A 13,001-nucleotide genomic window follows, 5' to 3' on the forward strand; every position below is an offset into this window, starting at 1 on the left:
ATCACCTCCCTGCTTGACTTCAGACTCCTTCGCTGCAAGATGTTCTCATAGGTGAGTGTGACAATTGTTATAAAAACCTAAGTTCTTGAGACAAACTAGACAAACACCAGCTAGCCACTCCAACCACCCCTCTCCCCACGTCTGTTGGCTAAGCCAGAATTCTAGGTGGGCATCAAGGTAGCTCTCATGTTATGAGGCTGCCTACCCCCGTAATCTTCTCCAACGCCACAGTTGGGTCTGGTCCCGGGAGCCACCCTCCTCTACTGCCCTGGAGATCATGCCTTTCCCAGACCTGCATTTGCCCTCAGGGATCCATAGTGAGAAAACCAGATGGCCTTAGGGGAGATGGTTCACATCAGGCCAGGGGTGGGGGCCAGAAGTGATGAGAAAAAAATCTGAAGATTTTTCCAAATGTTCCTGCCACCAATTTAAAACAGCTTCAGGTTTTTCTGTGGGGCTGTGGAGACCTCTAGTGGCAAGACAGCCACACTGCTTCCCATCCCGCACCAGAGTGAAGTCCCTGCCCTCTGAGCCAGGCCCTGGGACTCCAGGTCCTCTTTAATTAAGGGTCCTCTTTAATTAAGTAAATGTCTCCTAAGCTCCTACTACTTGGCAGGCCCTGTTCTGGATGCTGAAAAAGCCATAAAGTCAGCTCCCAAATCCCACCCCACACAGCTGGGCCAGACAAAAACACATAAATGTCCAATTCAGTCTTTATTGACTGTTTCATGTCGGGGGCCACCAGCACTAACAGGTGGAAGGTGGGGGTGGGGCGGGGTGCCTTTTATGCATATCAAGGGCCCCAGAGCTCCCTCCTCGGAAGAGAGAATAAATCCAGTTACAGAACTTACATGGCGGCTGGGAGAGGTAGAGGAAGGAGTACAATATCTACAGAGACTTAAGGGGACATTGGAGGACGTTCTTCAGCAACAGGGCCTGGTGGTGCTGAAGAGGGAAAGGGGGGCAGGGTCAGCCACTGATCTGGACCCCCTCGGCCTCAGCCAGGGGATAGATCTCAATGGCCTCCACCAGGGGCAGCGCCTCCACTGCAGTCTCCATGACGGCCAGACCGACGGCGGCCTCGGCCTCGGCCAGCTGCTGCCGCACGGCTGCCTGATGCTGCTGCTGGTGGGTCTTGCGGTGCTTCCAGAGGTTGGAGAAGGAGCGGTAGCTCTTGCCACAGTCAGGGCAGGAGTAGGGCCGCTCCCCCGTGTGAATGCGCCGATGCTCTGCCAAGCGCATGGAGATGGCAAAGGCCTTGCCGCACACTTCGCAGGCAAAGGGCCGCTCGCCTGTGTGCAGGCGCCGGTGGTCCTTCAGGTGGGTGCTCTGCCGGAAGGCCTTGCCACAGTCCGGACACGGGTATGGCCGCTCCCCCGTGTGGATGCGCCGGTGCACCTGCAGTGAGGTCTCTGTGCTGAACAGCTTCTTACACTCGCTACACTCCAGGCCCCGGCGTCGGGCAGGGGCTGTGGGGGCTGCGGGGGCCACGCCCCCCAGGGTGGTGGTGGGGGCAACCGGCGCGCGAGTGGCCCGGGGGGCCCGGGGGGCCGGGGGCTCCTTGGCCAGGACCTCGCCCGGCCCAGCAGCCGCATGGGCCGCCTCATGCGCCTGCAGCCGGGCCGCCGAGCCCACTTTCTTGCCGCAGGTGCCACACTCGAAGCGCCGGGGGGCCTGGGCCGCAGCAGCAGCGCAGCGGTGCTCGCGGAGCCGCAGCGAGGAAGGGAAGGCGGCCCCGCAGGATGGGCAGCGGTGCGGCTGGCGGCCGGCATGGGCCACGAGCTGGTGCACCTCCAGCAGCCGTCGCAGCAGGAAGGAGCGGGGGCACTCGCGACACTTGTAGGGGTACTCGCCCGTGTGGTGGTAGCGGTGCATGAGCAGGCGGTAGGGGCGGTGAAAACGCACGCCGCACTCCTGGCAGCGGTAGGGGAAGTGCTGCGCGTGCACCAGGCGGTGCTGCCGCAGTGTGGAGCTCTGCGTGAAAGCCTTGCCGCAGTCCCCACAGCGGTAGGGCCGCTCCCCCGTGTGCGTGAGCCGGTGGCGGGCCAGGTTGGCGGGCGAGTTGAAGGGCTTGGAGCAGTCCGGGCAGGGGAAGGGCCGCTCGCCCGTGTGCGTGCGCAGATGGTTACGCACGTGAGACTTCTTCTTAAACATCTTGCCACAGATGCCGCACTTATGGCGCCGCTCCAGCCGATGGACGAAACGCTGGTGCCGCGTCAGCTGCAAGGCCTTGCTGAACTCGCGGCTGCACAGCAGGCAGCGGTAGGTGCCCGAGGCAGCCGGCCCTGCTGAGCTCTCTTCGGCCACAGGAGGCTCCGGCGCCTCGGACTCTCCAGTCTCTGCCGGGGCCGGCTCGGGGAGCCCAATGACCGGCTCCTCGGGGGGGACCGGTGTGGTGGGCAGGGGGACGCCCCCCGCCCCGTGTGTACGCCGATGATACAGGAACTTGGTGAGGTTAACAAAGGTCTTTCCGCACGGACACGAGTGCAGAGGATTCGGGGTGTGGGCTCGCCGGTGGGCCAGGAGCAGGGCCTCTGTGCCAAAGGCCAGGCCGCAGTCCACGCACAGGAAGTGAGACTCGCTGCTGTGGTCTCCGAGGTGCTGGTCTAGACTGGAAGGGCTGGGGAAGACGCGACTGCACAGGGGACACTTAAAGACGCCCTCCCGGTGACTGCGCAGATGCTGCTGTAGCTGGTGAGGTGACAGAAAGAGCTGGTCGCACGCGGAGCAAAAGAGCTCCTGGGTGGCCGTCCCGCCTGGCTCTCCGCTGTTGTTCCTCCGGGCCTTGCGCCCCCGGCGATCACGCCCAACGGCTTCACCATTGCGCAACTCGTAACTGTGGTCAGAGGATGGCAGGGGATCGGGCTGGGACACAGGCACCTCCGCAGGTGACGGAGTCAGGGTCTCCTGCTGCAAGGCAGGCTCCTCCGACTCGGGGACCGGGGCAGGGAAGTGGGTGGCCTGGTGCTCCAGGAAGTCGGCCGGAAGCTGGAAGAGCTGGGAGCATTCGGAGCACTTGTAGAGGAGCAGCTCCACCTCGGTGACCACCTCAGTGGTGGCGGCGGCGGCGGCGGCAGGGACAGCTGCCCCTTCCCCACCCTCCTCTGCCTTGCGGTAGGAGTGCTCCACAGCCACACGGGCCTGGCCCACAGGGGGCCCCAGGACCACTGGGGACCCCAGGATCACGGGGGCCGCAGGCTTGGCGGGAGTGCCCCGGAGGTGCGTCTGCCGGTGGCTCAGCCAGAGCTCCTGGCTGGCGAAGAGAGCCTTGCAGTCCACACACTCGTAGTGGATGGTACTGGAGCTGAGCGCAGGCGCCTTGGCTGGTGGCTCGGCCGCCACCGCCTCCTGGGGAGCCATCATCTTCAGATGCAGCTCCTGGTGCTCCAGGAGCTGGCTAGGGGACAGGAGGAGCTGCCCGCACTCCAGGCACTGGTACTGGCTCTCCTGCACCAGGGTCTGGTAGAGGCCCGTGCCGGAAGCTGCCTCTGTGGCCACCGTGACTCCAGGCTCGGCCACGCCCACCAGCTCGAAGTGCTGCTGGGGCACGTGGGAGTTCTGGTGCACGAGCACCTCCTCCAGGGACCCGTACAGCTGGTTGCACTCAGAGCAGACATAGCGGTGCTCGATGTACAGGACCGTCTCCTCGGACTCCTCGGTCATGGCGGCAGCGAGGCCCTGGGCTGCGGGAACAAAGAAGTGGGGACAGATCCCAGTAAACTGCCGTCTCCTCCATCCTTCTGACGGACAGTTCTTTCCCTTTAGCACTCCCCGCCAAGACCCTGTACGTATTTTACCCCCTAACTTCTTGCTTCCGTTTCCCACTCCCACCCCCAACCCCCAGCAATCCTTCCGCTCCTGAACACATGAGACTACCAAGCATAGAACCTTCCCAGCAGTCCCTTCCCAGAATCTGTCCAAGGCTCACCTCTGAATCGATGCACATCAAACTCCACCCACCAGATGCTCGTAACCTGTCCAACCCCTCACCTCCCATGCCTCTCAGCTGGCCCACAGCCACACGCATCACAAGGAACCTGTGTCCTCTCCATTCGAGCCCCCTTCCGCTGACTTCCTCTCCTTCCCAACTCCCTGCCCCATTCCTGCTCCCGGGTGCCTGGGGGAGTCCTCACAGGCCCTAACCGCCGCCACTTCTCCCAGCCTCCCTCCTCCTCTGTTCCCTCCGCCAGGTTCCAGACATCTTTTTACACCAGAGGACTCAAACTGCCCCAAGGCCCCGCCACTTTCTGCACCCTCACATGGTACAACCCCTCTCCTTTACGTATGCCTGTTATACACTGTCTTTCCCTCTGGTGCCCAGATCCCTCACATCAAACTTGCCCTTCCCTCAACCAACTTGTCTCATGCTGGCCTAACCCATCACTATACCTACACTTTCCCCTCCTAGACCACTTGTCCATGATACCCAGATCCCCCTTTTCAAAGTGCTTACCTCTCTACAAATCAAAGCCCTCTCCCACAGCCCTAACCCCCTATCCAGAATACCCATCCCCACTTCACAAAAGCCTAACCCTTTCTTCATACCTATATTCTACCCGTCACCCCAACTCATGTCTCACTCTTCACGATAATTACTTATTCTTTACACTGAGACCTCACCTAATTCTAATCCCCCCTGTGGTACCCAGATCCCCTCTTCTACCCCAACCACTATAGGGATGCCCTAGGTGCCTCTTCATATCAACCTCAGCCCCTCTTCTTTACAAAATGACCCAGCCTAACCCATTTTAGGGATGCCCAGACATGGTCTTCACATCACCTTAAACCCTTCCTTACAAACCTCTGTGCCTAACCCATGCCCAGGGACGTCCAGACCCCCTTTCCATTACTAAAATACCTAAGCTTTTCTTCTTTGCAAAATGACCTGTTCCCACCCTAGCCCATTCTAGGGATTCCCCAGATCCCCTCTTCATAGCAGCATAAACCCCTCTTCCTTGCAGAAAGACCCAACCCCGCTCTAACCCATTTCAGGGGTGCTGAGACGCCCTCTTCCTAACAACTTAGTTTCTCTCCTTTGCAAAAAGATCCCAGCACATGCTCTAACCCAATCCAGGGAGATCCAGACTACCCTTCACAAAGGCTTAAACTTTCACACATATGCCACCCTGCCCTGCCCCAAATCCCCTTTAGGAACACCCAGACACTACCTTCTTCTTATACTGAACCCCTCCACCCCCCCAAGCTAGACAGAGGATAGCCAGACCCCTCTTTCTCACACCCAGACCCCTCTCACCAGCATATTACCCTGAGGATACCCAAACCCCCAACTTCTTGTCAGCCTAACAGCTCATTCTCATTCCAGCGATACCAAGACCTTCGCCCACTTAGTACTTGGACCTGTCCACCCCGCTAACCTTCTCCAGGGATACCCAATTACCACTCTTCACCTTGACCTAATTCCCTGTACTTTTCAAAAACATTACCTCTACCCAACCTATCCTAGGGACACCCAGACACCCTCTTCACATAACATAACCCTTTGCACAGAGACTCCTCTCGACCCATTCCAACGGTAGGCCCCCTCCCCCCGAACTCCCTTCACATTAATGCAACCCCCGTTCTCAATACCCAGACCTCTGCCTCAGCTCCAAATCCTCCCTCCAGCGATATTCATTTGCTAATACCTTTTCACACCAAGCCCCTCTCACTGGTCTAATGCCTTCCAGGCTTACCCAGGTTTATCTCTTTATGTTAACTTAATTACCTCTTTTCTCACGCCCTAACCCCCTCCCCGGACACAGAAGCCCCCTCTAACCGTCCACCCCGCTTCGGTCCTGGTCGGCCCCACCACCAGGCCTGGGCCCCGATACCCCCTGGAGCCTTGGACACTCTCCGGGGGGGCAGCTCTAACGCCTGCCTTGCCACCCAAGTCCCTCCCAGCCCCCGGCCCGGGCCCCGCCCCTCCTCACTCAGCCCAGCACGCGACTCTAGCCCCCTTCCCCACCCACCCTCCCGGCCCGGCCCCCCACCCCGGCCGCCCGCGCGCCCCGCCGGCCGTTGGTGCCGCTCCGCCCTCCCCGCCCGGCGCGCGCCCCCTCCGGTCCTCAGTGCGCAGGCGGGGTGGCGTGGGGCGGCGGGGAGCGGGGGAGGGGGGGGAGCCGGGCCGGCCTGCCGCACGCCCGCCCGCACTCACCCGCCTCCGCCGTCTCGCACGCCCCGGGCCCAGGCCCGGGCCGCCGCTCCCCTCGCGCGGCCACCCTACCGCTGCGCCCTCTCTAGCTCCCGCCGTCGCCTCTTGGCTGCTCCGCAGCCTCGCTCTCGCCCCCAATCGCCCTCAGCAACGCCCCGCCTACCTTCCTCCTCGGCCGCTCCGTGAACGGCCGAACGCGCCCAATCAGCGTCCGTCTGGCTCCCGCCTTTTGACCAATCGAGGCTCACGTCTCTGAGCCTCGGGCCAATAGGATGGAGCGTCGGGATCCGCCGCAGTGCCCAACCAATCCTCCAGCGATGTCCCCTCACCGGCCGGCCCCCGGGTTGATAGTGTCCGCCTCCTTAAGCCCTGTGGAGGATGCTCCTCCTCCAGCTGCTCGTCGACTCCGCCTGACGCCTGAAGAAGGGAGGGCAGCGCGGTGACGTCAGGCGGCGGAGCGAGGCTGCGGGCGCCATCTTGGGGGCGCCGGGCGGGAGTAGCGTCGGGGTCGAGGGGGGGAGTCGGAGAAATCGAGGCACACGAGACCCAGAGGGTGGGGGCGGGGGAACGGTAGCGCAGGAACCCCCGAGGAGTGAAGGGAGAAAGTGAAGCACCTGTCAGCGCGAAGCGGGGAGGGGAAACTGCAACACGAAGCACGTGGAGGGAGTAAAAAGGGAAACTGAGGCTCCAGACTCCTTTTATTAGAAAGAAGAACGGAGGCAGGAAGAAGGAAGGGGAGAAAAACCGAGGGACTCTTGGGGGAGGGGGAAGGAGAAATGTCAAAAGGGAAGCAAGGAGCGCGGGGATCTGAGGGAAGGAGGAAAACTTGAAGAAGGGAGGAAATGGGAAATGGAGGGGATAAAGAAAAAGCAAGGACAGCTTCGCTGGAAGAAACGGAGAGTGTGGGGGGTGGTGTAGAAGACCTGAAGGACAACTAGGGTGAGAACCTGCAGAAAGTGACCCTGTAGCAGATGGACTCTGCTCTGCTGCCTTCCAAGGTGCCTTCCTTCTGGGCTGACCCAGGGCCCCTCGGACCGTGGAGTCTCCCTGTGTCCAAGGGCCCCTGCCCATCCCTGCTCATCTCCCCTTCTGGCCCTCAGGGCGTTGGCAGCCCACTGTTATGTTTCCAGAGCTACCCTCTGAATTCAGGGGAGCTGGGGAGCGGCAAGAGATTCATTTGTTCTCTCTAGCCGCCCCCCGCCTTCCCCGCCCTGCCATTTCTGAAATGAGTAAACTGAGTCTCAGCTTTCCTGAGGCTAAAATCTGCTAGGCAACCCTAGGTCTGACTCTTCGGTCATCACCTTTGCTGTGTCCTTCAATTGGTTTCTAATTGGGTGTCCTAACTTTCCACTGAATTAAAATCCCTAACGCCAAGCCAGTGTAATTAAACCGGGCTGTCTGAATTGAAATCCTGACCCGGCCACTTCCTAGCTAATGTCTTGGACAAGTTAACTTCCCTGTCCCTCAGTTTCCTCATCTGTGAAATGAGGGTAATAGCCCCTGTGTCATGGTTGTGAGGCACAGAGTAAACGCTATTTAAGAATTACTTTTATTAGGACCTCAAGGAGCTCAGTGATGATAGTTGATGTGTCCTGAGTGTGTTATGTGCCAACTATTGTGCTTAGTGCTTTGTGCGCTTTATCAGTTTAATCATCTCAACAACCCCAGGAGGGGGGAGTTACTGTTCTCACGTTACAAAGACACTGGGGCCCAGAGAAGTTAAGTAGCTTGCCTATCTTTAGGAGGAGACAGAGCCAGGGTTCCAACCCAGGGATCAACTCCAGGGTCTATGCTCTTGGCCCCCAGGCTCTACTACTGCCTGGCAGGTGGATGTCCTGTCCCTCTTGGCATGTCGAATGGATGAACGCAAGAAGTAGAGAAAAGAACTTGGTGGGAATGTGTGAGCTCTAAAGCTAGTCATCTGGGTTTGCCGTCAGAGTGAAATCAACTGGGGAGGGAGCCAGAGAACCTGGAAGCTAGACTCAGCCTTTGATAGCCTCCATGCAGTTGGGCAGGTTCTCACTCCTGCTGAAGCCCCCTTTTCCACCTGAAAATGCAAGGGTCCATCTTGGTGTGTCAGGCCCCTTTCTGCTCAGACCTTTTGCTTGGACTTCCCAGTTTATCCGGGTTGACTTGCTCGGTTCCTTCTCTTCTGATGATACAGGAGTAAGCTGAGGCCTGGATCAGTCTTTGTGAAGGTGGTGGCATGAGACTAGATTTCTGGGGTAGGTTTATTTTAGAGAGGATAGGCATTCTTTGCTGGGGTCCCTGCATAAGCAAAGGCCTAGAGACTGGCGAGAGTCTAGACTTTCAGCCTTAGCGGGAGCTGAGGGTAGGTGTTGGGGGACCATGGGTGTTGCCCACGTTGGGTGAGGAGGTGTGTGCAAAGTTGATGGTCCTTCAGGGTCCATTGTATGTGTCAGGCGTATGTCAGGGATGCTCCATATGGGACGAGGGCTTTCAATGCCAGGCTGGTGGAAGGGTTGCCATGTGCTGTGTGTGTGTGTGTGTGTGTGTGTGTGTGTGTGTGTGTGTGTGTGAAGGCATATGGTCACGTGTGCTGGGGGGCTGCACGTGAGTGTGTCAGTATCTCCTCCCCATCACGAGCATTGGGGGTGGTGGTGAGTCACGGGCTCAGCCTTCAGCGCCAACTGTCATGTTCCTTCCCCCCAAATTTCATCCCCCACCCAGCCGTGCACCACCCACCCCCACTCTAAGATCTGTGTCACTGCTTCTGTCTTCCATCCCCCTGTCCTGCTCAGTTCCCTCTGAGAAGCTGCCATGGGCTCCCTGAGAGGGAGTCTCCCACTTCTGCTGGCTCTGCCCTCCAGCTTCCTGCCCTTTCCCGCTGCCTTTCTGCTCAGGTGGTGGCTTGAGAAGGAGAGCCTCTTCACGCCACCCACTCATGTCTGTGGGGCCCAAGGATTTCTCAATGCATTATAGACAATTGCCATACTCCCCACCCATCCCTTCCCCTCCATAGGGGCTATTTCTACTTCTAGGGGCTTCTTCCTTATCTCCACGGGCTGGCTCCTCCTGCCTTAGGGGGCCTCTTGTGTCCACACATCGTTTTTTTCATGGGTTCCTGGTAGCTGTTTCCCCCCATCCCCATTTCTGTGACCTCCTCCTACTTCCGCTTGGCCCACCTCCCTGTCTCTGTGATATGCGTCCGTCCTTGTTCCCATTTCTGTGGCCTTCTCCCGTCCCCATGGACCACTCCCCATGTCTGAGGAGTGCTTTCTGTTCCCATGGGCCTCTCTCCATCTTCCTGGGGGGCTCTCTGTGTCCACCAGCTGCCCTCGTCTGTCACTGAGGTCCTTAGGTGTCTCTGGTCTGCTCCCATGTTTCCATGGGCTTTTTCTCTCTTTTCTCTGGGCTTTTCCCTGTCCTTGTCCTGGTGGGGGTCTGTGGACCTTGGCCCACCTCTGTGAGTTTTGATGGCTGTCTTGCTATTCCTCTGCATTTTTCTTCATCTCTGTAGCCCTCTCCCCACCAGCTCCATGGCCTTCTCAGCTCTCCCTGTCTCTCATCTCCGTGGGCTCCTGGGCAGGGCGGTGGCATGGTGGTGGAGGGGGTGGCCGGGGGGTGGGCCCTCCGTCCAATGCAGCGCCTTCCCCTCATCAGCATTCTCCTCGCGGGCCCCCCAGCCCCGACCAATACGAGCTCCCCCTCCCCCCCCACTCCCCTCCCTCCTCTTTCTCCGCCTGCTGCCCTCCCTTCCTCCTGCCTACCCTCCTCCCTGCCGCCCCCCCCCCCCCCCCCCCCCCCCGCGCTCCAGGACCCAGCGCGGGCGGCGGGCGGCGGGCAGCGGGCGGGCAGGCAGGCGGCGGCCTCAGAGGGGAGAAGGAGAGGTGGCGGCGGCGGAGGTGGTGGTGGTGGTGGTGTTGGCGGCGGTGGCGGCGGTGGCCAGCGGCAGGGAGGCAGGCCCAGCTGGGGACCCAGAGCTGGCGGCTGTGCCTCGCAGGGGACCAGGAGTCCGTGGCCAGGCCCTCCCACTGAGGCCCTGCACGGGGCGCCCCCGGGACACCCCACCCTCCTCCGCCTTCCTCTTCCACCTGCTCCTCTCCATCCTTCCCTCCCTCCTCCCCATCCCTCCACCTCGCCTGCCCCCGTCTCAGCTCTCTGAGTCTCCCAGCACCCCGTCCTCCCCGGCCCCTCCACCCCTCGGCTTCTCCCCGCCCCTAGCATGCTTTTCCCTTGGGGGCTGAGGGCTTGAGGACTCCAGGCCCTTGCCTCATCCAGGGCAGGGCCAAGGCTCCAGGGGGGAGGGGGGAAGGGGTGGCCCCCTCCCCCCAATCCAGCCCTCCCCTCCCCCACTCCTCCTGATGGCCGGCTTCCTGGTCTCCAGCCAGTCCTCGCCCCCAGTGGCCCCCCCAGGCCGGCCCGGCTAGGGGAGGGGGTGGGGGCCCTTTCCTGGGCCGGCTTCCCCCTCCCCCGGCTTTGCCTGTGCCCCCCTCCCTTCCGTTTTCACCTTCCTCTCCTCCTTTCCTCCCTCCTTCCCCTCCATTTGCTCCTTCCCCCTCTCCTCTCTTCCCTTCTCTCCTCCATTTTCTCCTTTCCCCTTCCTCCCTGCCCCGGCCCACCCTCTCCGGTTCCACCTGTCCTTCCTCCTTGCTCCCGGGGAGCCTCCGTTTTGGACTAGTTGGGGGCCACTGTCGGCGGCGGGGGAGGGGGCCCTGTGGACTGCCCTCTCCCCCCGCCCCGGCCACACCACCACCCAGCGCCAGATCATCTCCTCGCTGTCTTCTCGGGCCTCGAGGGAGCCCAGCCCTCCGTCCCACCAGGATCCGTGAGTGTCTGCGGGGCAGGGGTTGGGCTGGGGCCAGCCTGGGTCCTGGAAGGCTGGGCTCAAGGCCGCCTGGTGGGGCCCCCGCGTCCCCCTGCCTCTCCCTGAGTAGGGCCCCCCCTCATGTCCCCCATCTCCCAACCGTCGTTCCCCTCAGCCTCTCCTCACCCTTCTTCTGGGTGCACAGCTCAGCCTTACCCCCGGCTCCCCGCCTCCGGGGTCCTGAGGGGCTGCCTGGCTCTTACTTGAGGGCTCACTCCTTGTCTGGGACTCCCGGCCAGTCTCCGCCCCTGCTTTCTCCAGCCGCGGTCCCGCGGTGACCGGCTCTGCTCTCCCTCTCTTTCCGCCTCTCTTCTTTCCTCGGAGGCTCATCCTCTCCGCCTGCCACGGGCCCGTCCCTATCCCATCCGCTCTCTCTCTCCTGGAGATGTCTTTCCGTTTTACAGTCTCCATTTGGTGTTCTCTTGGGCCTCTCTCTGACTCTGTCCAACTTCTGTCTTCTTTGCCGTTGGCCCAACCCTTTCTTGGTCTCTCTGTTGATCTCTCTCTCTCTCTCTCTCTCTCTCTCAAAACTCCCCTGTCTCTTGTCTGGCTCTTTTGGTGGTGCCCACGCCGCCAGGTGTGGCTCTGTGTCCACTCTTTGCTCTGCCTGTGGCCCTGCTCCCCTAGCCTCCTCCTCTGCCCTTGCACTTGGAGGCTGTCTTCCTGTTCACTTTTCTGCCCTCCTCCCGCAAATCCACTCCTCTCTCCTTGGCCACTCCGGGGTCCACTTTGCCTTTTCCTTGGTGGTCTCACCCCTCCCCCCCATCCTCTGCTCATTTCTGCATCCTGCTGGCCTGTCGGTCCTCATCCCTCCCCATGCCTTGGGGTTTGTGGGCTCCGGGGATCGACCACCCTCCTCCAGACACCCTGGGTGGATGCACCTCAGTGTGGACCAGGCCCCCTTACATGGGCACTTACCCCGTCCCTGCCTGTGCCCCTCTCGGTTACTCGCTCTTCCTCCCCACCTCATTTCCCTCCCTGGGCCTCACTGTCCTTCCCCTAGTTTGTGTCTGTCCCACTGGCCCCTTCCTCTCCTCTACATCTGCTGTGTGGCTCTGACATTCATTTTTCTCTGTCTCTTTCCACCTAGCCCTCTTCCTGTTCAGAGTTTTGTGATTTTTTCCCCCTCCCTGCAATCCTTGCACCTGTGGTCTTTTTTTCCTTTGCCCTCTTCCTCACCCCATTTGACTCACCGATTTCCCTTCTCACCTTGGCCATGTCTCATGCTCACCTTCTTGTCTGTCTCCCTCCCCTGGCAGGGCCCCTCTCTCGGCTCCTTCTGTCCAGTTGGCAACTGTTTGGCTTTGCCTAAGTGTCTGGGCCTGTGGGGCTCAGGGCTGCCTGCTTCCCTGCCTCACCCTGGCCGTCTTGTCTCTGTTTCTCTTGTGTCTCACTTCTAGACAACGTGTGTATGTCCTTGTCTCTCATTTAGCCCCAGTTACTTCTTTTTGGTCTATCTGTCTTTTCTGCCTTCCTGTATGTCTTTGTCCATCCGCTGCCCCCAACCCTGGCCCCTGCACTCTGTCTTTCTGCTCCTACCTGTGTCTGCCACCTGTGGGACCCTGCCCTCCTGGCCCCTGTCTCTCCCTCGGGCTTCCCTGTCCTCCAGTCTCTGTTCCCCGATTTGCCCCCAGAAGCTCCTGGTGTCTCGGGATGACCCCCCCTTCGCCCCTGCCTCTCTCCGAGCCCCACCCTCCACAGCCCTCCCCCTGAGAGTTCTTCCTGGTCTCCAACTTGCCTTGCTCTTCCACCCTTGAAGCCTTCACTTTAGATCCAAATGACCATCTGCAGCCCCCAGCCTGTCCAGGATGCCCTCCCACCCCCAGCCTGCCTTTTGCAGAGGCGCTGAGAGAGGGCCCTGCTCAAGGTCAGGTGGGAGTCGGGGCAGAGCAGGGACTGATAGGGTCTCCTGCTGCCCTGGCCTAGGTTTTCCTGGCCGCAAAGATGGTCCGAAGCATTGCATTGTGCCTCCACCCTCCCCTGGCAGGTTTCACTCTGCCATCTCACTAGCTCAAGCCCCTC

General features: G+C 60.6%; 2 protein-coding genes across 8 annotated transcripts in view; one reads left to right on the top strand and one right to left on the bottom strand.

Moving 5' to 3' along the window:
- Positions 1-695: 695 nt before the first annotated feature.
- On the bottom strand, positions 696-11,576 carry ZNF574 (zinc finger protein 574). Of its 5 annotated transcripts, XM_027618906.2 has the most exons (3): positions 11,183-11,576; positions 6,315-6,568; positions 696-3,683 (listed from the first exon to the last, which is right to left on the bottom strand). In XM_027618906.2, exon 3 carries the CDS (start codon positions 3,661-3,663, stop codon positions 970-972), a length of 2,694 nt encoding a protein of 897 aa, XP_027474707.2. In that variant the 5' UTR covers positions 3,664-3,683; positions 6,315-6,568; positions 11,183-11,576; the 3' UTR covers positions 696-969. The 5 variants fall into 5 exon arrangements, with proteins under 5 accessions (XP_027474707.2, XP_027474705.2, XP_027474708.2 ...); XM_027618904.2 differs by lacking the exons at positions 6,315-6,568; positions 11,183-11,576 and adding an exon at positions 6,155-6,303; XM_027618907.2 differs by lacking the exons at positions 6,315-6,568; positions 11,183-11,576 and adding an exon at positions 5,777-5,945.
- Positions 9,972-13,001, top strand: part of GRIK5 (glutamate ionotropic receptor kainate type subunit 5) — a 52,952-nt gene continuing 49,922 nt past the window's right edge. For 2 of the 3 annotated variants that reach the window (XM_027618898.2, XM_027618901.2), the window contains exon 1: positions 9,973-10,940. The gene's annotated coding sequence lies outside the window, so the exon portion shown is untranslated. Of the gene's footprint in view, positions 10,941-13,001 lie in introns of all 3 variants that reach the window. The other variant, XM_027618902.2, reaches the window with a different exon arrangement.

Source organism: Zalophus californianus, chromosome 17, assembly GCF_009762305.2.
Source record: "Zalophus californianus isolate mZalCal1 chromosome 17, mZalCal1.pri.v2, whole genome shotgun sequence".
In the NCBI taxonomy this organism is placed as follows: Eukaryota; Metazoa; Chordata; class Mammalia; order Carnivora; family Otariidae; genus Zalophus; species Zalophus californianus.